Below are 27,804 nucleotides of genomic sequence, written 5' to 3' on the forward strand. Positions count from 1 at the left end.
GTCTGGCTCTTCCTGGGTCTCAAGCCCTCTGACCTTTGAACCAGAATTACATCATCAGCTCTCCTGGGTCTCCATCTTGTGTCAACTGCAGATCTTGGGACTTTTCAGCCTCCAAAATCATGTGAGCCAATTCCTTCTAATAAATCTATATATCCCATTGGTTCTACTTCTCTGGAGAGCTCTAACATACTGAGGCTACAAGTAGATTGGAATAAGCATCCCATTAGTGGTGCCCACTGTGATTATTAGCTGCAGATATCACTGTTCATCAATGCCTCCTGAGAGGAAACCTGCTGGCCCAGCCCCCGGACTGGAATCCTCTGCAAGGGAGGTCTTGGACGAGTCCATGCAGCAGGAAGGGAAGTGCTCTGGACCAGTAGTTCTCAAAGTATCAGCATCACCTGAGAATTTAGAGATGCAAATTCTCAGACTTCACCTGAGATCCTCTGAATCAGAAACACTGGAGGTGGAGCCTAGCAATCTGTGTTTTAACCAGCCCTATGTGTAATTCTGATGCATACTCTAGTTTGGAAACCACAGTTCTCCAAAGCTTGGTAATGCAGAGAAGTGCTCTATCGGTGGAACTGAGGCAGCTGGAAAAGGGGGTTTAGAAGTCTGGATTCAGATCCTGACCCTACTACTCACTGTTCATGGGACTTGGAGCAAACCTTTGTAAGCCTCAGTTCCATCTTCAAACAGACATCATAATGAATGTCTTTCCAGATACTTGTAGTTCCTGAGGGATTACAGTACCTCCTAGGGTGGCTGTGAGGAGTGAACATGCACAAAGTAATAACCTGGACCTTATACAGAGTTCCAGCTCTCCAATTGTTACTTTCCTTTCCCCTCTGGCCAACAAATTCTCTTCATGTTTCCCTGAAAATACCTAATTCTTTCTCATCTTTGAAGTTTGCTCATACTGTTCACTCTCTGTTGGCGATTCCCTAATTTTAATATGGGATATGAATTTCCTGGATATCATATTAAAATGGAGTTTCTGATTCCTTAGGTCTGAGGTGGGACCTGAGAGTCTGCCTTTCTAACAAGCTCCCAAGTGTTGCCAGTGCTTCCAGTCCGTGGACCACACTTTGAGTAGTAAGGGTCTAGACAACACAGCCGGCTCCCAATATCCACCTGAATAGAGTTCTACTCACCTTCCACTGCCCAGCTCTAGTGCTACAACTTCCACCAAGACGCTGAGAACAGATTAACATATGGGTTGGAGAGCAGAAAGAGCCCTTGGGGGAGAGGAAAAGTCAATATTCCTTGCATGAGGTGGTCAGTGCTCCATCTAGGGAAGATGGCAGGAGGAAGCAGTTGGGGGAGGACATGACTGAGAACTGAGAGCAAAGGTCTTGGGCTTATTGTCAAAGAGTTGTAGAGAATTCTTACAGAGAACCAGCCTGAGCAGATGATACTCGTTGAGTCAGAGAAAAAAGGAGGAGGAGCAGGTGAGTAGGGAGGGAAGCATGTCATCAACTTGGGCATGGACACACGGGATTTGGGGTACCTGTAGATCATCTAAGAGAAGGCACCAGAGCTATGCGGGCAGTAGGGTGCATGCACCCGCCCACCCATGCCTGTCCTATCTCACAGCCCCCATCATAGACTGCTCTTTATGCCCATATATCCTTAACCCAGGGGCTTGGAGGGGCTGGAGATCTAGAGAGGGGCTTAGATATCCCCTTGGAGAAAAAAACATGTGAGGACATTGTGTTGCCAAAGCTGCCCCAGGTGTTTGCTCAAAACCTATCAACCCCACCGTTAGCAGGAGTGAACATAAATCTTTAAGTTAAAGGGTCCAGAGATAAGAAAGGAAACTATACACAAAAAAAGAAAACAAACAGATGGAACCAGCTGGGACCAAGATGGCAACGAATCTGACCTCCAACAGACCCTGAGTCTCATTATACGCTGATTTTATTACATTGGCATACTAAATGACATACCTACTGGCAGCCAGGACCAGACATTACGGACCAAAAAAGGATTGAAAAGGGGGTGGCACCCCTCTCCCTCAAAAGAGCCCTGCCCTTCCCTGGTCAACTAAAGTATATGCTTCACCATCATTAGCCTCATTTCTCCTCCCTTTGTCTTTACTCTTTTTTTTTTTACATTTTTTTAATATTTATTTTTATTTATTTTATTTATTTATTTGGTTGTGCTGGATCTTAGTTGCGGCAGGTGGGCTCCTTAGTTGTGGCAGGCAGGATCCTCAGCTGCGGTATGCAAACTCTTAGTGGTGGCGTGTCTGTGGGATCTGCTTCCCTGACCAGGGATCGAACCCCGGGCCCCTGCATTGGGAGGTCAGAGTCTTAACCACTGCACCACCAGGGAAGTCCCTGTCTTTACTCTCTAAAATTAAATCCCTCTCACCAGGTCGGGGAGAAGTTGATTTGTGAACTTAGTTCCCACTTCTACATTCTTTGGTCACTGAATAAAGCTGTGCTGTGTCAGTCTCAGCTTCAGCTTCCTTATTCGCCTACTCAAACTTGAGTGGAAAACGAACCCTCTCCCGCCAAGGCAGAGAGCCTCGGCCAGGCTACAGCCCAAGCAGGGTCCACACGACTTAATTCAGTAACAATTAGAAACAGTTTAAGTCTGGGTTGAAGCCTCAGCTCTGCCACCTACTAGCTGTGAGACTTCAAGCATGTTGACCCAACTCTCAGAGTCTCCATTTTGTTATCTAAAACCAAGCAATCATATTGTTGACTGAAAAAAAAAAAAATGCACAACCTAAAAGTTAAGAATTATGTTTTATTTGGTGGACAAAACTGAGGCCTTAAGCCCAGGACACAGCATCTCAGGTAGCTCTGAGAGACTGCTCCGAAGAGGCAAGTGGGGGGAACCAGGATATACAGGAGTTTTTGCAACAAAGACCAGGTAGTCAGAACATCAAAAGATTACTGTTAATTAAAGAAAACCAGACATCTCAAGTTAAGGAATTTAGTGCCTTTCTATGCATGGGAAGATGCAAGAGTCTGGACTCACTGAAATCATCCCTTTGATATGCACCTCAGCTATCTGGGGCCAGCATCCTGTGCTTTCTCATCCTGAGTTTCCTCAGGGTGCACCATGGTGGGTGGCTACAGCTGCTGCTGCTAGAAGGTGTGCATCCTGTTTCCACCCCGAGTTCCGTCAGGGAGGCTGTAATGTGATGGCTTGATGGCTGCAACATCCTTTGTTTACTGATAAGGCAGGCACTATTTTTCATTCACAATATCTACCCAAGCAGCATAGTTGGGGACTCAGTACAATGAGTGTATGTCTATGATGTGCTTCCTGGCACCCCGTAGGTGTTCAGGAAACATGAGTTCTCTTTTCCCTTCCCTCCCCATTTTTGCCACACGGCCAAGAATGAAATGATTCTTGGTGATGACACTCTTAGATAGTGGCCACTTTCAAATCTGCCTCTTCCAACCTCTACTCCATGAGGCCCAGGATGCTGGACCTACCTGAAGCCGAGGTTTCTATCACCATCTTTCTATGTCTCACCAAGGGGCAGAGTCCCATGCACTTCTCTTCCAGCACAACCCCATCTCCATGTCTGATCCTTAAAACTATAGCTGCCTGTATCCTCAAAGGCTATAGCCCATCTTAAATATTTGTTGAACGAATCCATTTACTTATGAGAAATACAGGCTCAGAGATGCCACTAAACCTTCCCAAGATCACACCGCTGCCTTAAATCCACTCACACAGTTGCGTGTAAAATCCATGCAATTTTCACATTTCAATGATATCTGAACTTGTTTGCACTTCAGTAAGACTTAGATTTATTTTGAATTCTGCTTCTCTCCAGCCAAAGTTTTGGGTCTGCAAATGGAGCTGAATGGCTTCTGCATTTGCCAAGGTCATTCTCTATTTGTCCGAAGAGGAGAGCTCTGCCCAGGGTTCACGGTGTGTAATGCTGCCCCCAGTAATGTTGCTGTAGGGACATTTTCCCGGGGCATAATGGACTTCAGGGGTCAATGCTGCTGTTCCTGGCTTTACACTGCCTCTTCTTAATGCGCTTACTACCTCCCAAGGAGAATGCTCTAGTCAAAGGGGTTGACATTGCATTATGCTCTTGAGAACTAGAAAGCAATTCACAGTGACAAGAAAAAGAAAACAGTTGATGGGAAACAAATAGAGCAGCTCCATCCCTCATGTTTTCAATTGGGCTTCCTAGGAGGGGGTAAACAGCATGGTCCTTCTCCCCACCTACTCTGGAGCTGAGCTGGGTCTCCATGTACCCATCAGATTCCATTATCACCAGCCGGCATCTTCCTAAGATCTGTTGGGCTCTCATGATTTCAGAAATAACTGCATGCCCTTGGTAACAGGTCTCTATTTCCTAAAACCTTTCATTAAACAAGAAGACAAAGCATCCCATTCAGGGCTCAGGGTTCAAGCTTAACAGCATTCAGCCCAAGCTGCAGTTCATAATTGGGAGGGAGGGATGGCGTGTTTGCTTATTAGTAATGCACCAGCTAGAAATGCCAGGCCACCACAAGACCAGCACGCTGGCCCAGCTCCTGTGTTCTCTACCATACACTGCTTTTCACCCTGAAATTTACACAGAAGAATTTGCAAAGGCCTAGACAGTCTTTCCAAAATATTAAGAAGCAAGCAGTCTACACAGATCCCCACAACAACTTAGTACAGAGTTTGTAATTACATATATGTATGGTTATTGGAGTAAAGTCTGTCTTCCCCACTAGGCGATGAACTGCATGAGGACAGGGCCGGTACCTGTTTTGTTCACATTTGTTTCACAGGGGGCCCTCAATATTTGGAGTGTGAATAAATGAACGAAAGATGCACACAGAAAGGGTGGAACTTCTTTTTAACCTCTTTATTCTATCACTCTGCCACAAGGCATGCTGGGAGCCAACGCAGAGGAAGCTGGAAGATTAAATCTCAGGATTTCCATCTGCCATAATGAACTGGCTCAGAGGGTCAGCAGCTAGAATCATAGTGTCTGAAGGGAGCTGCAAACCATCTCTCCCTAAGGGTCTCCGCTGATGGTCCCAGAGCAGGTAGATTTATTTCACAGTAATGATGGACCAGATGGAGTAGTTCAATGGTCAGAGAGGAAGGCCGTGTGCACACTCAGGCTATCTTGGGTTATCAACGTCTATCGCCAAACATACAACCTGTCTTTGCCTGCATGAGTGAACCCATCCATTTCCCAGGACCAGCAAGTAGGGCTACACCCACGTGAACCCAACCAAAGTCTCATCTGACCCTGAGCTGGAGCCTATCAGTGCTTGCCTCATCATCCCCTTTAGTACCAGGGGCTTTCTATTTCCAGAGAGCAGCCTGTGTGACCATGAAGTCAGATCAAAATCGGAGAGGGCGTTGGGAGGTCTAAGCAGAAGGAAGCTTTGGCCCATGTGGCTGGGTGCCCTACTCATGGCACTTCGCCCTAAACCACATCAGGGTGGACTTCCAACCGCCAGCACCTAAGGTTCTTTTCCTGGGGGCTTCCTCCCTCTACCAAAGCCCACTTTTGCCCATCTAAGTGGCAGGCCAGGAGGTGCTATGAAATTACTACCTCCTCACCCTACTCTCCCACTGCATCCCCAAAGTAACCTTCAACCAACGACTGATGGGGGCTGGTGTGTAAATGCCCCAGTTCTCTCACCCTTCAGGTAGGATAATGCTGAGGTGTGCTCAACACTGGCTCCAAGGAACTCCCCAATGGACTAAACTCCATTTAGTGGAGTTTAGTCCACCGCAGGTTTGATAACACACCTTCAATTGGCTTCATGGGATCAGTTCTCAAATAAACTACTGGCACCTGAATCTTTGCCTCAGGCTCTCCTTCTAGGGGAACCTAAACTAATAGAGGACGTACGTGTAAAGGCACATGGTGAACTGGGGGAATACCAAGTGGTGATTTGTGGAGGTGGAACAGAATACAGGTGTGAAGGGGGCACTGGGGCAGGAGAGGTTGGCTGGAGCAAGCCTTCAGTACCAGGCTGAGGAGTCTGGTTTCACCTGAAGGACAATCACCACCTGTTCCTGGAGAACAGTGTGGCAGCCATCGACGTGAGGATGGCTCCTGAGGCAGGAAGGGACCCAACACCATGGAGTCCCGCCCTCATCCAATATTTGAATCCCTTCCACGGCATCCCCACATCTACTCAAATGATTCCAGTAGATTGAGAGCTCACTCTCGCCAGACTGCTCATATCAGCTAGGTCTGACTGCTATCAACTAACTTCTAGAAAGTTCTAGAAATATCCCCCTTGTTTGTTAGAAAGACTTAATTGTTCTCCCGTATGAAAGTCCTTCAACATGCCGACTAGTCTCTAACCTTCCTCTTCTCCTCTCCAGGCTCAATCCAGTTCCTTCCACCATTTTCCATGTGACAAAGTCACTTTTCCCTGTTCCATCCCAGGCCCTGTCCCCTCCATGTACTCTGGACTCCCACCTTTGGGAATGATATTCCAGTTGTGATCCAACCAGCCCAGAGAAAAGGAGGCATCCAGTATCTGCTCCCTCCCTGACCCATAGGAAACTGTTGACTAAAACAACTTCCGGTCCCTCATTCATTCCATTCATTCAATATATATTTAGTGCACACTTATATACGCTAGGCACTGTTCTAGAAACTGGTTATAGATCCATAGATTTTTGTTTTAATCCCTGCCATTATGGAGCTTATATTCTAGAGCAGGAGTCAGCAAACTACTCCAAATCAGGTCTGCTGCTTGTTCTTTTAAATAAAGTTTTATGGGAACAGAGTCATGCTCATTTGTCTGTTTACAAATGGTCCGTCTGTCTTCACACCAAAACAGCAAAGCTGAGTAGTTATGACTGAGACTGCATGGTCCACAGTGCTGGAATTGTCTACCATCTGTCCCTTTACAGAAAACGTTTCCTGACCCCCATTCTAGAGCGTCCACTAGAATGCTAGATACTGAAGATACAGCAGTGAAGAGACAAGGTCCCGCCCTGCTCTCTGAGCTTATGTTCTAGAAGCCCAGCTATGTATCAGGCAATGTTTGGGATTCTGCAATGAGCAAAGATTCTTTCTTCTCTAATTCAGAGAGATACATGCACCCCAATGTTCATAGCAGCACTATGTACAACAGCCAAGACATGGAAGCAACCTAAGTGTCCATCAACAAATGAATGGATAAAGAAGATGTGGTACATGTATACAGTGGAATACTACTCAGCCTTAAGAAGAATGAAATAACGCCATTTGCAGCAACATGGATGGACCTAGAGATTATCATACTGTAAGTCAGACAAAGACAAATATATGATATCACTTATATGTGGAATCTAAAAAATAGTACAAATGAACTTATTTACAAAACAGAAACAGACCCACAGACATAGAAAACAAACTTATGGTTACGAAAGGGGAAAGCGTGGGGGGGGGGATAAATTAGGACTATGGGATTAACAGATACACACCACTATGTATAAAATAAACAACAAGGATTTACTGTATGGCACAGGGAACTATATTCAGTATATTGTAATAACCTATAATGAAAAAAATCAGAAAAAAATATGTCTAACTGAATCACTTTGCTGTGCAACTGAGACTAACACAGTGTTGTAAATCAACTATACGTCAATAAAAAATAAAAGCTAGGGCAATTGTTTTAAAAAGGATTCTTTCTTCATGGAATATTCTAGAGGGCCTATTATATGCCAAGCTCTGTGTATGGTGCTGGTACAGAGGTGACCAGACTGACGAAATCCTGAGCCCCATGGACTTCCCAGTCCAGCTGAGGACAAGATAATAAACAAACAAACAAAAACAGAGCTTCGGATGATAATAAAAGCTCTGAGTAGGCATAAAGTAAGCAGGAGCTGGGATTTCCTCGCACAGACTGCCATCCTGTATTCCCCAATCTTCTCCTGTGCAGTTGCTTTGGGTACAAAGGGAGGCCCTGGAGGCACTGAATTCCAACCAGTTGGGCTGGGCCTTTGGCCCCAGGTTGTTGAGATGTGAAGGGGGACAGATCCAGTGCTGTCAGTGTCATCGGCCACTCAGGCATGGCCCCCAGTGGACAGCCTGACCCCCCAGACCTTAGGGAGGCAATCCCCACAGATGCACAACACACCCTGTGTATCTTCTTGTCTCCTCCTTTGAGAAGGAGGACAGCTAGGTGGGCAATCTTCACTGCTTCATTTAACTAAAGTATTTTTCCACCCGAGTTTCCCTGCTCAAGTGTTCCTTCTAATCACCATTTCCCTTTTACAGTATGTTCTATAGAGCTCACAGGAGTAAGCTCGTGAGTAGCAAGAGCCCCTGGGGTGGCAGGAAATATAAGGTCTGGCTCTTACGGGGTTCAGTGAAGCAGCAGCTTCTCCAGCTTCCTGGCAGGGGGCAAGGAACAGCCCAGAAACCGTAGGGCGCCAGACCAGAGGCAGCACCACAGGACCTGGCTCTGAGATGACTTTGTAAGCTTAGGAAGCATCAGCAAGTTTGCAGGGGATGTGGAAGCTCTATCCAGAAGTCTGGAATGTACTAGAAAGTTTCAGTTACTCTGTGGACTGAGGCACATCCAGCTGTTCTACCAGGACCTGATTTCCTCATGCACGTTCTGAGTTCATTCAACAAATAAGCAGTCAATGCCCACTACGGGGATTGGAGGAGTTAATACACATCAAGTAGTTATAAACATGCCTGGAACATAATATATACTGAATCAATGCTTGGTCGCTATGATTATTATGATACCCAGACTTTGGCCTTCATTTATTTACTTGTTCATCCATTCAGCCCTCCATCAAACATGGGCTGAGGAGCAAGGATGTCCCAAACGGCTGGAGATACAGAGAGGAACAAGGTGAAGATGGACGTGGCTTGTCAAGGAAAGAGATGCAGGGGCGAGAGAAGGGTGAAGTGTTGCTGGCTTGCGTTCTTAGGAGGATGGTGTGGCCATTCACCAAGACAGGAGACTAAGCGAGGGATGGTCATGCCTTGAGAGGCGAGGATCGTGGCTGGGCTGGCCGCATGATGAGTAAGGTTACCTGTGGATCTCCCAGTAAGGACACACATCAGGTAGTTGGGATATGAGCCCGAGGTTCGGAAAGAAGCCTGGAGAGTGCGGTCCGGGCCAGGCTATAGTGTGGGATTGCCTGATGGTCTCTGCCCACAGATTTGGCCTGATTCTCAGAGAACAGAGAGAGGGTGGTGGAGTCCTGGGGGTGTTAGCACAGGCTAGTTTTCAGTGTCTTATTTAATTGAAAACTAATGGCAGTGACTAGCCTTGGGCCTCAGCCCAAGAAGCTGATAGGCCACATTTTATTTATATATAAATAAATACACAGATAGATAGATAGATAGATATAGATATCACAGCAGTCTGGGATGTCATTGACCCTTGACCAATGTTTGCTAGAAGACTGAATAGATGAAGGAATAAATAAATAAGTCCTGTGCCTGGGTATAATAACAACCAAAACATTATTTAAGTATGTAATATGGGACTTCCCTGGTGGCGCAGTGTTTAAGAATCCACCTGCCAATGCAGAGGACACGGGTTCGATCCCTGGCCTGGGAAGCTCCCACATGCTGGGGAGCAACTATAACTACTGAGCCTGTGCTCTAGAGCCTGCGAGCCACAACTACTGAAGCCTGCGCCCCTAGATCCCGTGCTCCACAGCAAGAGAAGTCACCGCAATGAGAAGCCCGTGCACTGCAACGAAGAGTAGCCCCCGCTCACCGCACCTAGAGAAAGCCTGGACGCAGCAACGAAGACCCAACACAGCCGAAAATATATAAATAAATTTATTTAAGAAAAAAGAAGTATGTACTATGTTCCAGGAACTGTTCTAACTGCTTGACATACATTGACACTTTTTCTCTCTCTTTCTCTCTCCCTTTCTCCTCTCTCTATCTCTCCCCTAGGCTCTGTTCCAAGTGCTCTACAAATCTGAATTCATATCCTCAGTGCAACCCTATGATCAGCTAATGTTATTCAATTTTGCAGATAAGGAAAATGAGACACAGAGAGGTGGTTTCTTAAGGTCTCGCAGCTACTAAGTGACAGAGCTGGATTCAAATGCAGGCAGTCTGACTCCAGGGTCCCTGCTCTTAACTGCTACACCTTTGCTGCTTCTCAGCACCAGTGCAGCTCCTGTTGAGGCCTAGAAAATGCCTCCGACGACCCCATCCCTAGAGCCAGCTGGGTTCACAGGAGGGGCGCAGTTCTCTGCTGCCCGAGTGCCGCTCTCCTCAGACGGAAACTGGTCCCAGCTTCCAGCCTCTGCTCCTCTCCTTCCTGCCCAGGGCCCTGGGCTCAGCAGCAGGGCTGGAGTCTTGGCAGCAGGATGCTGGCTCTGTCTCTCTGCAGGCCACCTCCTCCAGCTTTATTAGCCGTCTTTTAAAATAGACTTTTCTGTTTCAAACACTACCACTTGCTGCTCGGCTTCCAACGCATCCAGCGTGCTTCCGTGTCATCGTAATACGCTGCTCAGAATATCACAGACAGGCTGACTTTTTGTGAAACAGCAGCCTCTTGAGAGAGAGTTTTCTTCCTCTCTTTTAATTATGCCATTTTCCAGCTGGCCTTTTTCTTTTTGAGAGGTGAGCCTCAGATTTCTGATTGTTCAGCCAGTAATTTCAATGTTTTGATCCCATTTATCGGATGGAGGCAGGAAGAGGCTTTAGATGATCAGGCAGTTCCACCCTCTTACTTTACAAAGGAAACAACCATCTCTCAGAGAGGGTGCTTCTCTCCTCTGAGATCACACAGCCCATTAGTGGCCTAACGGGGTTGAAACTTGAACCAGTTAACAGTGCCGGAGTTTAATAATAGAAGTAGTCATAATTCATATTCATCACAGCATTAAAGTGTACAAAGCATGAACTTTAGTTCTCAGGTCTCTGGATCCTCTGTCCTCTAGTGGCTCATGAGCTTGGTCATCTCATCTAAGGAGAGAGGAGCCTCTTTTCCCAAAGCCGGCTGTCCACTCTACCCACATCTGGAATTCCAAGTGCTCGCATCCAGTAAGAACCAGGATGAGTCTTGGTGACACCTGAGATTCATCAAAAGACAACAAGCACCTATTTGAGAGCCTGTCGTCAATTCTGGAGTCACCCCAGGGCTAACTCTGCAGCCCAGACTCCTCCATGTCACCAGATACTTCCTCTCCCTCCTCCTACTGATAACGTTTTCCTTTTAGAAAAATAGAAGACTGGCAGGAGAGGACGGGACTCCCCCACCAAACAGCAAAATGTCTCTCCAGTAGAGACTCAGCAGTGGTCAGTGTCAACCCTGGAAGACTTGGAAACGATATCATTCCACCCTCCCACTTTAAGGATTGGGAAGCTGAGGCCCAGAGAAGGGAAGTGACTTGCCCAAGGTCACACTGCTTTGAGATGATAAAAACAGGTGCCTGGACCAGCTGTCTCTTGTCTCCTATATTCTAGATACCAACATCAGCCACTGGCTAAATGCTGCCTTAAGTGTAGCTTGCCTTATTGTCTTGTTAAATAGAAATTATTCCATGGGGAATAGCAATAAAATTGTAAGGCAGTAGCAACTCATACCTCCAATGTCCACCCCCATGGTCCTAAATCTTGGCTGCACATAAGAATCTGCTGTGGATTCAGATACCCAAGCCCCACCATAGAGAGAATTGATAAAAGTCCTAGGGAGCGGGGCCCTGACCTCTGTGTTTTTCCAAAGCTGTACAGGTGATTTTAACGGGGAGCCAGGGATGGGCAAGACTCGTCCACCTGATGGCCAAGAATCCCATCAGCAGGTTTGAATCACTGTGATTGAAATAGAATGGAACTAATTATGTTTTTGAGCTTTAAATGCTTAATTTGAATAAAATTAAAACATGAAGCTGACAGAACGTGACAGATTGCTGACCAGAGAGCTTTCTGAGTCACACCCAAACTGGAGGGCAAGCTTGAAACATCTCCACTCATCCCTGTTTGCAAAAAAGAACACATCAGACCACATACCCATGAAGCAGTGATATGTGTCGCTATTGAAAACTGTGAGTGCTCAGAAAAGACCCTTTTCTTTTCATATTGCACATTAAGGAAAATAAGTTGTCAATAATGAAAGTCATAGATAAAAATTCATCTTAGCCCTCCCATGTGGTCTTTCCTTTTGTTACCACTAGTCCCTCCTAAAATCTGATCTGTCCTCATATCAAGTATGAAGGCTAAGCCCCAAGTCAGAGTCCTTGTGAAGGACAACTTTCCTACAGAAAGTAGAAGGGCACAAAGAAAGGCATAAAATAAAACAGGCGTCCTTATAATAAACAGAGTTTTTATTCTGTCCTCAGAATAAACATACCCTGAACCTCAGCCCCCTCATTCAGACGTTTACTCTGGGTGCTTGGCTGGGTGGAGAGAAGGAGGCAAGGAACCAGAGAGCATCCTTGAAAGGGACAGTTCAACAGAAAATGCAGTGCTGATGAGAGAAGAGACAGGGTAGAGACGTCTCATCCTAAAACTGAAGGAGGATAAAAATAATAATAATAAAAAAAACAATCAAGGGGTTTTTCATGTGTTTTAAGAAATACAAGATAGAAAATGTTCAGATTTCCCCCGAAATGAAAAGGGACACCTGTTCTGCTATGGTGAGAAATAACCAGAGGTTGAAGGTTGGATGCTTTTCAGGCTCTGTTTTATGCTTGTTATCTTTCACATTCATCACTTGCTCCTGATTCCACCAACACACAACCACATTCATTAGTAGCTATAATTATCCTCATTTTGAGAATGAGGGAAATGATGTTCAGAGGGGTCAAGACCCTCCCAAGATCCCGTGAGCTGGGAGTCGATGCAGCCAAATTTCAATCCAGTCCACTCCTAACTCCAGGTGGGGAGAGATGTCTTTGGCTGTGGGGACAGAGCTCTGCTGGAAACAGTGAAAAGGTGAGAGGGGCGTGGCGGGGGGCCGGGGGGAGCTTCCTTTATTCATTTTAGTGGAAGTCATGGACATCTGGCCATTGGACCAAGACATTACACTGGAACTTGCTCTAGCTGGGAATAGCAGAAACATTGGTCTGTAGCATTTCTGGCTGATAAAACAGAGCTGTAAATAAAGACAGCACTGTCACCCTCCTCTCATTTCCTTTCTGCCATTATTCACCCTTCTCCATGGCTATTGTTTCAACCCCTCAGATGGTCTTTTTTGCCCTCCTGTGAATTCCTCACCACCTTTCCTGCCATGGGGAGTCAGGAGCTATTCCCTTCCTCTCTCTAGTCTGTCTGCCATGTGTGGGGCAGGACCAAAGTCACTGTCCAAGAAAAGGACAAGAGGCTGAACCCAACACAAAGGATGTGTCATTTAGAGAGAGCTCAAGAGAAAAAGGGCAAAACCAGGAAAACCAATGTTTATGTGCCAATGTTTATGGGCTAAAGGCTTTAAATACATTGTGCCACTTGATTTTCATGATAAACCTGTGAAGTAATGCTATCCCCAGTCATGGAGAGCCCCTGAGATGAGAGCTGCCTGCCAAGATGCCCCTTGCCAGGGCTCAGAACTCACTCTCTGGTTATGGTTTCAACTGTCTTAAAGATTCAGTTGTCGACAGCACCTGATACCTGCACCTCCTGCATGCTGGCTGCCTTCAGAGAATGTAGTGGTTGCAAGATAAGGTTTTGACCCAGATTCAAACCCTGGCTCCACCTCTCACCTCTTCTGAGATCCAGAACACGTGACTGAACCTCTTCTTGCCTCTGTTTCCTCATCAGTAAAATGGGTGAAACCAAGCAGGATCCTGTGGGGCTCCCAGGTACAAATCCTTTCTGTGACCCCCGTTTCTTTTTTTTTCCTTATGACTTTTTTTTTAACATCTTTATTGGAGTATAATTGCTTTACAATGGTGTGTTAGTTTCTGCTTTATAACAGTGAATCAGCTGTGTGTGTGTGTGTGTGTGTGTGTGTGTGTGTGTGTCCCCATATCCCCTCCCTCTTGCGTCTCCCTCCCACCCTCCCTATCCCACCCCTCTAGGTGGTCACACAGCACCCAGCTAGCAATCATGGAGGTCAGCCAACACTCCACCTGGAAATTTTTCGGTTTTGTTTTGAACCCTGGAGTCAAGCAGTCCTTCCCAGAGCAGTGAGACAAAGCATTCCAGGCATTTGACAGAGACATCTTTGCAAACAGAGTCCATTTGCATAGAAGTTGCTGCATTTGCATGATCACTACAGGAGCAAATGGGAACAGAATGAGCTAAAACCAATAAAAATAAGTTGGCAAAGACTCTGAAGAGACTAAACTGTAAGGATTATCATCACACAGGCTGACGGATCTCTGCAACTGGTCTATCCATGGTCCTGCTGTAAGGAAGGAGACTGTCAATATCCCCTCCAGATGAGCAAGACGGGCAGAGGACATTTCTCTGCCTGGGGGCCCTTGTCCTGGACCTGGCTGGGAGCAGAGATGCTGTGCTCTGGGTTAGCTCTCTAGACAGCCAAACCAAAAGAGGAGTAGGTCCAGAAGAGGGCTGGGTCCAAATCAGATCAGCAGTACTAAGTGGCCTAGGCCTGAAACTGAACAAGATAGAGTCCAGGGGTGCAGATGGAGAGCAGGTTCCAGACCTCAGATATGTCTCAGACTGGGGCAATTTCTGAGTCAAAGAATGGGCCTCCTGGTTAATGTCTTCTAGTTCCTGCAAGTATGGGCAAGGACATGCTAGGAGAAGGTAAAGGGGCAAGGGGTAAACAGTGACTAGGCTGACATGCTACAGCAGGGCCCGATGCATAAATTCGTTCATTCATTCAGCAAACATTTATTGATCATCTACCCTGTGCCAGCTATTATTTCAGGCAATGGGTATACAGCCCTGAGAAAACAAATCCCTCATGTTGCTCACATTCTAGTGATGGAAGATAGATACAAGCAAATAAACTAATAAATATATAATTTCAGGTAAAGACAAGTACTATGCAAAATAGACAGATAAATAAAGTATGTTATGGGGAAAGGGTGATGAGGAAGAGCAGTAAATATACAGAATCCCACCTCTCCCTTCTCCTCCCTGCCTCCATCTCACCTGCAGGGAAAGGTGGTATCTCAATGCATGGGCTGCACTCTAAGGCACTGACCAAGGTCACACGTTCTAGCACAGGAGTCACCTCACTCTAAGATGCGTGTTGTCTTTTCTCTCCTTTCTCTCTTCTACCTGAGTAGCCAGGGCAGCAAAAGCAAACCAGAGCCCATTCTTGTAGAGCAGGTGCTCTGCTGGGCAGAACTTGCTCCATCAGAACCTGTCTGACCATCTCCTGGTCTCTTCTGCTTACTTCCTACAGGCAACCCTGGTGCAGAGACCAAAGGCTCAGATTTGGATGGAACAAGGTGAGGACTAAGGAGCGACTGGCAGCCGTGACAGCCTATTTCAATCCGACTTAACTAGTTTAAGGCAAACGGGTGTTCCACATGGTCCAGCCCAGCTCATCTGCCATTCCCTGTTCTGGGTTTGGGGGCCCAAGCCTAGTCAACGATAACAGGGCAATTTCCCACCACTCACCAGGCACATCTGTCAGCTATTGCTGTCTAACCAACAACCACAGATCTCAGTCACGTACAACAATAAGCATTTATTTTGCTCATGCATCTCTGGGTTGGCTGGGGGTTCGCTTGATCTTGACCTGGCTGGGCTGGGCTAGGAATCGCATAAATAGGCAGCCGTAGGCTGAAGGTCAGATTCAGGTCTGTTCCACATCGTCTCCAGTGTCTCTCATCTTCCTCAGACCAGCTGGTGAGCCAGGGTCTTTCCATGATGATGGCAGAGGCATGAGAGAGCAAGCAAAAACACCCAAGGGTCCTCATGTAACTGCAGAACTAGCCCAAGCTGGCCCTATCCTGTTTCTAACAAGATACTGACTTGTTCTTCAGAGACAACAGAACAAAACCACAAGTCATGACATCAAATAATACCCAGAATCAAGATCCCTCCCCTCTATGGAACCAAACAACCAGGACATGATCGGAACCTGAATACCAGAACTCATTCAGAAGCACTGTCCAGGAAGGTCCGGTGCTGAAGCTCCTTTACCACATCTTACCACATACGGCTGAGTTCCAAAGCCCTCCGAGACAAACCTGCCCCACCAGCACTTCCACACACTAACCCTCCTCCCCTAACTCATAAGAAGTTGACCGAATCACAGGCTGGGTAGACAGGTTTGAGCTGTGCCTCCTGTCTCCTTGCCAGTTGACCTCACAATAAAGCTTTTTCTTTTCTCAAAAGTCGGTACCATAGTATTGGCTTCTATGCATGTTGGGCAGTGAGCCCTTTTTCAGTAACACTGACAACACAATATGAAGTGGTCCAATGCTGCCCACACTGCCTTGAGCTGAAACAAGTCACGTAGCTGAGCCTCAACCCGAAGGGCAGGGACCTGCATCTGCTTTTAGGGAGCAACTGCAAAACTACCTGGCAAAGAACATGGTTACAGGAAGGGGAAAAGAATCAGGGCCAGAAACTCGTCATACACACACTTTGCATGGGAACGTTCTTCTAAGGGTAGAGGCATGGTCTAGGGAGAAAGGGACCTGACCTGGGGAACCATCTCAAAGTTGAGGTCACCTTTGACTGGAATTTGCCAGTAAGGAAGCAGTTGACTCCTTATTAATGATAAAAAAGGAAAAAAAGCCAACATTCACTAGGTACTTACTCTCTGCTAGGTATCATTCTAGATGCTTTACATGAATAAATCCAGTTTAATCCTCATAAAAACCTTCTGAGGTGGGTTCAATGATTATCTTCATTTTGCAGATGAATCAGCTGAGGCACAAAGAGGAGATGAAATTGTTCAAGGTCACAGAACTAGTCAGCGCCAGAGCCAGATCTGGACCCAGGCGATCAGGCTCTGGCACACACGCTCCCAAGCTCAGGTAATACTGTCTTCGCCGCAGAGAGCATGGCTTGAACACCCACGCCCCTAGTCTGTCCTGTGCCCATCCACAGTCTCAGTGGCTGCTCAAGAATGGAAGAAGCCTTAGATGTGGGGACGAGAGGTGGAAGCTTAGGGGTGGGGCACAGCTTGATTAGAGAAGCTGTTGCTTGTTGGAGGGTGGGGTGGAGACAGGAGCTCAGACCAAGGCAGCTAAGCCTGGACCAAGGTAGCAAGGGGAAGGAGTAGAAAAGGAATTCAGGCTTCTCGGGGACTCAGGAAGGGATGATGAGGGCAAGAGAAAGGCCGGGTGGGGTCCAGTGCCTAGAAAGAGACTGAAGGGAGACTTGATTTTGAGACTTTACACAAAACTCATCTCTGCATGTCTTGTCTCCCTAAATTGGTCAGACCTGGGGCTCCTTGTCAAAGCCACACTAAGAGTGAGGGCAGACGGGCAGGATCGGAGCTGGGGGAGAGCAGATGCTCTAGGATCGTATCTCAGGCAGCCCAGGATTTCAGTGGTGATAAAGAGACGGGGGAGGGCTTCCCTGGTGGCGCAGTGGTTGAGGGTCCGCCTGCCGATGCAGGGGACACAGGTTCGTGCCCCCGTCCGGGAGGATCCCACATGCCGTGGAGCGGCTGGGCCCGTGAGCCATGGCCACTGAGCCTGCGCGTCCGGAGCCTGTGCTCCGCAACGGGAGAGGCCCCAACAGTGAGAGGCCCGCGTACCGAAAAAAAAAAAAAAAAGAAACGGGGTACAAGGATTCCCCAAGACGGCACTGGCACATTGCCAGTTTCTATTCAACTTGTCACTCAGTTCAGTCACTCCTCTTATTTTCTGTTATGATAAACAACAATAACAGCTTACTCAGGGAGCATTTTCTAAAAGACAAGCATTTTCAGACACAGAGATTACATTTGACACTCACAACCATCTCACATGGGAAACAGCACATTTTAAAAATAAGGATACCGGGGCTCAGAGAGGTCAAGTGTCATGTCCAGGATCACAGCTAATTAGAGGAAGTGGAGTCAGCACCATCACCTCTCAGCCCTGCACCATCCTCACGTCTTTCCTTGTAAGGAGGGCGAGCATGGAATGAAGTCAAGTTTGATCTCTTGAGAGAAGGGTGGTACTTTGTATCAATCATTCACACTTCAGTATGATGTATTTCCAGTCTGGTCCGGAGAGTAAAACAACAATAGGACACACTCACTGAAAAGTTGCAACAAAGGCTCCACCAAGGGGTGGAAGGGAAGGAGTGCAGTGAATATCAAAAAACAATGTCACCCAGTCTCAATTTCTCCCTCCTGGGGGGCTCCACTGTTGGAACCAAGCTTACAGAAGTTCAGGACAAGGCAGAAGGTGTCTGATGAAGACAGTCAAGTAATAATAATTATTGAGATCCTCCGAGTTCAGGGTCCTGTGCTGAGCACCTGGGAGGCTGTAGTAAAGAAGGCAAGCGTGCTTACATTCCAGGATGGGGAGACGCAATAAGTAAGTACATGAATAAGAATGTGATAGGACTTCCCTGGCGGTCCAGTGCTTAAGACTCCATGCGTCCAATGCAGGGGGCGCGGGTTCAATCCCTGGTCAGGGAACTAAGATCCCACAAGCCCTGCAAAGAACGTGAAGGAGGACAGGGGCTGTCAAGATGGCACGTCATGATGAGATGAAGAGTTTTGAGAGTGGCAGGGTGGGATTACTACTTTAGATTTGGGAGTCAGGGAAGGCCTCTCCAAGAAGGTGACACTGGGGTAAAACTTGAACAAAGAAAAGGTACCAGGCTGGCCAAGATCTTCTTGATTGGAAGAACAAGATCAGGACCCAATCAATGCAAAAACGTTTAAATGACAGCAGCAATAATCATAGTGGAATGGTAGTCAGCGTTGCCAACCCTTATGCAGCACTCCTTATGTGACAGGCACTGCTCTAAGTAATTTCCGTATGTTACATCATGTCATCCTCACCACAATGCTGTGAGGTAGGTATTATCACAATCCTCATTTGACAGTGAGAAAAAAATGAGGCAAAGAGAGGTTAAGTGACTTAACCAAGAAGAGAAAAGAACCAGAAGAAGAGAAAGTTGCTGGGTGGCCAGTGGTCAGGTCCCTACGGTCCCAGCACTGAGTGTGAAGAGGCAAGACGGTCAAAGAACCCAGGGGTATTTGGGGGCCTTTTCCAGACTACCCGCGGTACCCCGACTTCTAACACCAAGCTCAATGCCAAGAGGCTAACGGAGCTGCAGCACTCAAGCGATCATGTCATCAGATGAGCGGGTGCAGCACCCAGCCCCCTCCCCTCCCAGAGTCCCCCACTCGGGAAGCGTTTGCAGCAGAGGGCTGAGTGGGAGGCCAACTGCACACCGCCCACTGCTCCTCTCGTTTCCACTATAAATAACACAGTTAAGAAAAAGAAACCCACACGCAGGAGCACTTTTATCGTTACACCCACTTTCTGGTCTGCTCACTCCATACAAGTGATGTGACATCTGAATTCAAAGTCAGGTGTGGTGAACCGAAGTGTGTCAGGAAACCAAATAGTTGGTGTCAAGAGATCCAGGTGGAAAGGAAGGGATGTTGGCTCTCTTAAAGACGTCATGCTCCTCTTTCTGCAAGACCTGACCTCGGCTAAAGCTGTCATTAGCCAAGTCAGAGCCCCCCTCCCCTGCTCCCCTGACCCCTCTGTCTCCCTTTGTTGTTGTTCTGATAATTAATAGAGAACATGTCACATTACAGCATTGTAGGAGTTGGATAGATATTGGGGGAGGAAAAGGAAGAGAGGGGAGGGGAGGACACATCTGAGATGAAGGGGAAGAAAAAGGATGTAACCAAGCTTGCTCCCAAAGAACTCATAGTGATGGTGCAAACGGGCACATAAACATGTGATGACAACTCAGTGTGACACATGGTTTAGAATAGATCTGACCAAGATGTGGTGGCAGCCCTGAGCCAGCAACAACGTCTGCCAAAATGTCCTTTCATCTGAGCCTTGGAAGGTGAGTAGGAGTTTTCCAGGTAGAAACAGGCAGGAAAGGGCACTGCAGGCAGAGGAAAGAAATATGCACAAGCAAGACACAGAAAAGAGCCCATCGTCCACAGGGAGATAAGACTGGGATGCCCATCAAGGCTGTAGATATAACCATGCTGTATTCTTCCTCCAAAGTTGACATCTTAGAGCAACTGGTGGGATCCCACACCCATCCAGACACTAGGACTAGCCATTTCTGCCTTAGGACAGTTTTTAGCTTTGTTGCTGACTCTGGTCCCCAATGCCACCACTGGCACTGAGGGTCATCCATCCATGGCCTCTTTGGTAGGTCTTTCTTATGACAACAGCCTGGTCTCCCTGGTTCCTGATTCTCCTCACCCCCAACTTGTCCACTCTCAATGACCCCCTGTTTCCGAGCCAATTTGGGAGAAGTTTTGGAGTCTACCTAGATAATGGTGATAATCTATCCAAGGAGGAGGATGTCACTTGCTTCAGCTAGAGCTCAGATTGCCCAGCAGAAGACGAGTTAGAAAGGAAGCTGACTTCGCAAGACCAGAGAACCAGGGAGCAGGACCACAGAGAGGCTGATAGAGGCAGGGTTCATTCACCCAACAATACGGTAGACTTCTGAGTCTGAGCCGCACCTCTCTGGATGCGGGGCATAAGACAGCACAAAAAGAAGACACAGTGCCCACTGTCCCTGCCCTCCTGGAGCCTGGAGGAGACAGCCATTAATCCAATAACTACACAAATAAAGGGAAAATTACAAATCATGATAAACAGTGTGAAGAATATTTAAAAGGAGCGCTGTGCGCTTACAATGGTGGTGAAGGCAGTCAAGGAAGACTTCCGAGGATAGAACATATGAGCCAAGATTTGAAGGGTAGGTTAACTCGGTAAAAGATGGAGAGAAGGAGTAGTTCTACTTACAAGCTAAGACAGTTAGCCTAGGAGTAATATTATCTGGACTTGAATCATATCCCCACCGATGGTTAACTGGGGGCAAATTATTTCACCCTTGCATGTCTTCATTGCCTTGACTGCAAAAGAGATAGCAATTACCTTAGAGACTTGTTATAAAGATTCAATAAGACAAAGCATTTACAGTAGATCGTACAGTACAGAGTAAGGACTTCATAAACAGTGGGAGTACCAGTAATAGTTACTGTGGTTGTAGTGATGATGATTAAAATGATGCTGTTAGGATGATGGTAGTGGTGATGGTGATTATGGTGATAATCATGATATTGTTGATGGTCATTATGAGAATGATGACGGTGATAATGATGTTAATGGCGTTGACAAGGATGATGATGACTTCTGCACTCACAGCAACAGGAACAACATAGGTAAATACCCTCAGGCTGAAGGAGGCATGGGGATAGGAGGTGCTAAAGAGAGGAGACAGGCATGTCTCTTAAGGCAGACAGAGCCAGACTCTGCAAATGCCCACTTAGAGACTCTAGACCCCAAGCTTCCTCAAAATGTAACCAAAGTGCTCTAAAAGCGCTATTACAGCAATGACTCAGACTCAGTTAAAATTTCTTGAGCTCCCTGCCTTGAAAGGTCCTGCCTTGGGAATTCCCTGGCGATCCAGTGCTTAGTACCCCATGCTTCCATTGCAGGGGGCCCGGGTTCGATCCCTGGTCAGGGAACTAAGATCCAGCATGCCGCGTGGCATGGCCAAAAAAAAAAAAAAAAAAAAAAAAAAGTCCTGCCATTATACCAACAGTACCAGCAGGGAAGCCAGTGTTAAGTGAGTACCTACTATGTGCTGGGCAATTACTCATGTGTTACTCTGTTTGAGCCTCGTGACATTTACTAGGTGGCTAGCACCATGCTGAGCACAGATAATATGTTGAGAAGCAGGATACAGATAATTACGCTCATTTTACATAGAAGAAAATAAACAAGTCATAGAAAGTTTAATTAATTATCCAGGTTACACAGCTAATAAATAATAAAGACAGGGTTTCAACCCAGGCTCAAATGTCTCCTAGTTTAAGCCCTTTCTTCTCTGTACCACAATGACTTTTGGTGCTTAGTCAGAGGATGTGTAGACTTATAGACTCAGAGCTGCAGGACCCAGGTCCCAGTCAGCAAAGGAGCTCTCTCCTGCTTCATCCCTAGTGGGGGGGGCTCCCCTGATGCCAGCAGAGTTCACAGAAAGTCCTCATAAAGGCCCACGATCCACAATTTGTAAGTCACTATTCATAAGAGATGACAAGGGGGGAAAAGGGTGTATGTGTTCATTGAGCCCCTACAAGATGGTAGGTGCTTTGTAGACATTATTTCATGGAGGCCAATCCCATTCCTTACTCAGATATTACAGCCTCCTACCTATAAGATAAAGGAACTAAGACTCAGAGTGGTTGCAAAACTTGTCCAAGGTCACACAATGGAGGGTGTCCTATTTAAATCCAGGACTGACCGACTCCAAAGCCCAGTCTCTTCAGCCACTTTCTTTTTTGTTTTTTTCCCCCTTTCAATTCATTTAATTCCAATAATCTGTCAAAAAAAAAAAGAGCCAATAAACAAATACTGAATTACATTTTGTTGGGCTTTTCAAACCCTCAAACTCCTGACTTATAAAAACAGCTTGTGTGTCTTCCACCCTGACCACCCTGCTACTTTTCCATATACCACAGGCCACCCATAGATACAAAGCCAGGGCAGCCAGGGGGAAGCAGAAGTGGTCTACTTGGAGCCAGAAGACAGGAGGGCGATGAGGCCCGAGAAAACACTTATGGACAAAATGTAGTTCACTGTGGGGTTGAAGTTCTTCAATATAAAGAAGGAAACAACAATGACCAAGACCAGAAATAGGGTGCTATTATTAGAGAAGATGGAAAATGTTGTAGCTTCATAATCAGCAGCTTCATTCTTCTTCCACAAGACTCTTTCATCTTTTTCCTTCCGAGACATCTTTCCATTACCAGCTTCAGAAAGTTTTCGAGTCACTTCTTTGGAAACAGCATCCTCCCTCTTCTGTGCTACTTTGTGCTTGAGAACAAATTTCACCTTTTTGTATACAAAGGCTACCAAATAAGTGCTTACTAGGGTCATCACGCTATACAGAACAGCAGACTGAGTAAGATCCACGTGCCATATTCGCCAATGTAGCCAGACGGGGATGGCAGACACAATGAAGGCGCTCCCGAAGAAGTGCACCGAGGACTTGGCCAAGAGGTCGTGGCTGAAATCCTGCAGGAGCAGGTCCTCCTCGGACTGCTGCTTGGAGCCGCCTTTGGGAGCCACGGTGGAACCGCAGCCACGAGACGGGAGAGCCGAGTCAGGCGCCGACCGGGCAGAGGCCTCTGGCATCACCCCTGTGGCCACCGTATCTGCTAACAACCCCCCTTTAGCCACTTTCTCCCAATTGTTCTTTTGTGATGCAACACACACACACACACACACACACACACACACACACAGAGCCAAACACAGCCACGGACACAAACAGATTTTACCCCAACTCTGAATGCATCAAAATGTGTATAAATTCATAACGCTTTTAAAAATGCCCCACCTCTGAGACCAGAGGAGGAAGAATGAAGGGGGTCTCTGCCTGCTTTCCTTACGCGTTTAGGCTGCGGCAGAGCTTCTAGATATTTCCAAGCACTTGGCCACCTCTTCTGTGCTCCGGGAAGGATAACAGACCATCCAGCTGAGGCTTCATGGTTGAGGCTTTAGACGCTGGAAAACAGGTTTTCCGTGGCTATTTATTCACCTATAGTGTCCTCAGCTGCTCCAGGAACTGAAGGTACCACAGATGCCCAGGCAGGGACTGAGCGGAGAGGCTGGATACACATTTGGGTCCGTTCATTACATATTCGTGTATGTGACTTTGCAGAGACAATGGTTAAAAGAGAGTTACAATTGCAGACTCTTCCTTTCTAGCTATGCCCTGAGCAGTTCATTTAATCTGTTTATGCTTTGTTTTACCATCTGGGAAAGGGAATAACAGCATCATCACCAATCTTATCTTAGTCAGCTATTACTGTGATGATCCGGGCTCACAAACAACACCCGAATCTGAGTGGTTTGCCTCGACAAGCATTTATTTCTCACTCACAGCACTGTAGGTCATCTGGGGCAGCTCTGCTTCAGGCTGTAGATTGAGTTCAGGTCTTTTTCATTTTAGGATGAAAGGAAGCAGGTATCTGGGGCGTGATCTTTCCGTGATTCATCACAGGAGTGGAAGAGGGCTGGCCAAATCACTTGAGCACTTTTCAAACTTTTGGTTGGGATCCACTCACATCCCAATAGCCAAAATCAGTGGTCACATGGCCAGGTATAAAGTCAGTCTGGGGAACGGAAAGAGTGGGGAGGTGTTCCAGTTACCAGCAGTGTATAAAACTTTATTTCAAAACTTAGCAGCCCACACCAGCCATTTTATTTCACTTGTGACTTTACTGGTCAGGAGTTTGGGGAGGGCTTAGCTGGACTCTCTCCAGGGGTTGTAGTCAGGTGGCAGCTGAGGCTGCAGTCATGTGAAGGCTCAGCCGGGCTGGACATCCAGGACGGCTCCCTCACATGGCTGGCACACAATGCTGGTAGTCATCTGGGCTGGACCAAAGTGCCCACACGTGGCCTCCCCAGCATGGACGTCTCAGGGTAGTTGGATTCCTCATGCAATGCCTGGCTTCCTCCAGCTACATGTTCCAAGAGACCAGGTGGAAGCTGCATGGCTTTCTCTGACTTATCCTCCAAAGTTATGCAGCATCAATTCCACTGCATTGTACTGGTTATAAATAAGTTACTAAGAACAGCCCAGATTCAAGGGCAGGGGACAGAGACCCCCACCTCTCAATGGGAAGAGCGTCAAAGAATTTGCAGGCACAGTTTTAAACCATCACAAGAGGCACCAGAGGAAGAAAAATGAATAAATAATATTATCCACATATCCCCCCCCCAATAGAAGTTGTGATAATACTTGTAAAGCGTTTAGCACAGTGTGTGGTACAGAGCAAGCACTAAATAGACAAATGGTAGTCACACAGGGGTTTCCCTGGTGGTGCAGTGGTTAAGATCTCACGCTCCCAATGCAGGGGGCCCAGGATCAATCCCTGGTCAGGGAAGTAGATCCCACTGCCGCAACTAAGAGTTCGCATGCCATAACTAAGGAGCCCGCCTGCCACAACTAAGGAGCACATGTGCCACAGCTAAGACCCGATGCAACCAAATAAATAAATAAAATATTTTAAAAAATAAATAAAGGAGAACAAAAAAAGAATTCATTTAGAAAACAAACGGTAGCCACACAAATCAGAGAGTCACTGGGCCGAGATTTCAGAGGCTCCCCTACCTTGCTGTTAACTTGGGTGAGCTGACCGGACCACCCTGAGGAGGCCGAGAGGTCAAAGATGGTGATGGGGCTACCGTTTGCAGTTCCCCTGCAACATGCCAAGTACCGTGCTAGGCCGTTTCCATGCAGGATCTTTTTTTTTTTTAACATCTTTATTGGGGTATAATTGCTTTACAATGGTGTGTTAGTTTCTGCTTTATATCCACGCAGGATCTTATTTAATCTCCACAAGAAGCTTGTGAGGCTGTGCTGTTGCTGTTATCCGTGCAGCCTGAAAACTCTCACATCCTCCCATCATCTTAAAGAATGTTGCAAACGTGCCACCGTGGTGTGCTTGGGAGAGCAGCCAAGCATCCCTCCCTTTACCCCTCCCCTCCTCACCCCTCCCCAGTTTAATGGTCCACACGACCAGAAATCCTGTGCAATTTGTTCATCCCTCTATCCCAGCACTAACCCTACTGGATGTCACTTTGGCCCCACTCTCATGTCACTGAGAGGTCCTTGGACACAAGGACTGTGTCTGATCTATTTCTGGACCCTGTGCCCAGGGCAGGACTACCCCAGAGGAACATGGCCATCTCTCATTTTTCCTCCAGCTCCACTCACCATCCTTCCTCTACCTGTATGGACCACATCAACAGGCTCCCTTGTCCTCTGGTCAGGCTTGACCAGCATGGGGTCCTGGCAGGGGATCAGAGGAAGGAAGGAGAGTGCATTCAGGGTACTGATTCTCCCCAGCTGCCTCTCTGCAAACTTGCCTAGGTCTGGTTGTGTCTCTCAGCGAAGGGACCCAGCTTCTGATCCCCGGCTGTCTCTCCATGACTCCCTCCACCCACCTCCAGTATCTGGTACTTCCTCCTGCCCCTTCCCTTTGGACCTGGGGAAAGGAGCACTGTTACTAGCCCCAGGTAATGGTCTACCCCTTATGATTTCCCTACACCTTGTCCACACAGCTGTAAATAGCCCTTTTATTAATCCCACTTTGAGTTAACCTAGTTGGAGTATGTGTCTGCTTCCCGCTGACCCCGACTGATACAGAGGTGCTTGGGGGACAGTTATCAGACACAAGTTTCATCTGTAAGGTCTGTGACCACTGAGTCTCCTGGATGCACAGGCCAGGCCAGAAGATGCAAGATGCCATGGAGGGTGTGACCAGTTCTGTCTGTCCTTGAGTGATTAAGCAGCAGGATCGCCTCCCAGCTGGGGCTGTCAAACTTCCAGCCAGGGCTTCATTTAGGGACAGGAGCTGTCTCACCTGACATCTCAGGGACAGAGAGGATTTCAATTAGAGCCATCAGGGGCCTCGAGTGCCTGACACATCTTAGGAAAGACGGTGAGGTAGGCAGATCCTGCAGTGTCCTGAGGCTCGCCAGCCTGACTCCCACCCTCTCCTCCTCCCATGAGGCTGGATAAGCACAGTGAGCCCTCTTCAGACTCACAGCCAGCGGAATGCTTCAGATGCCCCCCTGGAGGAAGACTCCCAAAGCATCCCCTGGCAGGGAGTATTATCAGCACCATATCTACTTAGAGTCATCTCCGAACTCCCAGGGTCTCCTGTTTTGCATTCCCAAAGCACCTGGACTCTCCTTCCTAGCTCTTATCACACTTGTAATTAATCAGTCACTTGTATAATCATCTACTTTCTATTCTCCATCACAGAGGTCCTGTTAAAAATGAAATGAGATTATGAAGTCACATCAAGTCACTCTACAGCTCCAACCCTTGGCTGACTTTCCTTTTCACTAAGAAAATGCTGGTCTTCACTGTGGCCCATGAGGCCCTGCTCAGTCAGGCCACCATGATCCCGCCCTCTCTTTCACTCTGCTGCAACCACCATGGCCTCTCTTTGGTACCTCCAACACACCAAACACACCCCTGCCTCAGGGCCTTTGCACATGCTCTGGTTCCTTTGCCAAGAATACTGCTGCCCAGGTGGCTTAATGGTTCCCTCCTACCCCACCTTCTTCTTTTTTTTTTTTTTTTTTAAGCGGGCCTCTCACTGTTGTGGCCTCTCCCATTGCGGAGCACAGGCTCCGGACGTACAGGCTCAGCGGCCATGGCTCACGGGCCCAGCCGCTCCACGGCATGTGGGATCTTCCCGGACCGGGCCACGAACCCGTGTCCCCTGTATCGGCAGGCGGACTCCCAACCACTGCGCCACCAGGGAAGCCCCCCACCTCCTTTTTAACGCTTTTAAAAGATTCACCATGTCCAAGGCATGGGCAAAAACACAGGACGCATGAGCATTCTTTTTTTTTTTTTTTTTTTCCAAAAGTAAATGTATAGTAACTTTATAGCAGAAAACAGCAGGCTAAAGTCAAGGCCATTGTGCGACCTAGTTTTCTGGTGCCAGTTACCCCCCGTGTGCTGCCTGGTTTCCTGGTTCTTTCTTGGGTCATGTGACCAAAGTTCTGGAAGTGAGGAGCTCAAGGTTGAAATCAGCTCCAACGTATGAGAGTCCCTTTTACACCTGATCACAAATCACACACTGCATTTTCTGTTTGGTTGTTTTTTTTAATAATTTAGTGAGGTAAAATTCACATAACATAAAGTTAACCATTTTAAAGTGGACAATTCAGTGGCATTTAGAACATTCACAATGTTGTGCAACCATCACCTCTACCTAGTCCCAGAACACTCCCATCACTCCAGAGTGAAACCCCTCACTCATTAAA

At 47.2% G+C, this 27,804-nt stretch overlaps 1 protein-coding gene and 1 long non-coding RNA gene across 2 annotated transcripts in view; both read right to left on the reverse strand.

Moving 5' to 3' along the window:
- LOC307197722 overlaps positions 1–27,804 on the reverse strand; it is a 238,969-nt gene that overhangs the window by 107,671 nt on the left and 103,494 nt on the right. The gene's annotated exons all lie outside the window — the stretch shown is intronic.
- LOC307197887 (translocon-associated protein subunit gamma-like) lies at positions 22,054–23,989 on the reverse strand. The gene has a single exon (XM_079944396.1). It carries the CDS (start codon positions 23,143–23,145, stop codon positions 22,519–22,521), a length of 627 nt encoding a protein of 208 aa, XP_079800522.1. The 5' UTR covers positions 23,146–23,989; the 3' UTR covers positions 22,054–22,518.

This window comes from Stenella coeruleoalba (genome assembly GCF_951394435.1).
Source record: "Stenella coeruleoalba genome assembly, chromosome: 15".
NCBI lineage: Eukaryota > Metazoa > Chordata > Mammalia > Artiodactyla > Delphinidae > Stenella > Stenella coeruleoalba.

Bases quoted from the DNA above. Each gene is read 5' to 3' on its own strand.
- LOC307197887 (XM_079944396.1), bottom strand. From the start codon at position 23,145: ATGCCAGAGGCCTCTGCCCGGTCGGCGCCTGACTCGGCTCTCCCGTCT.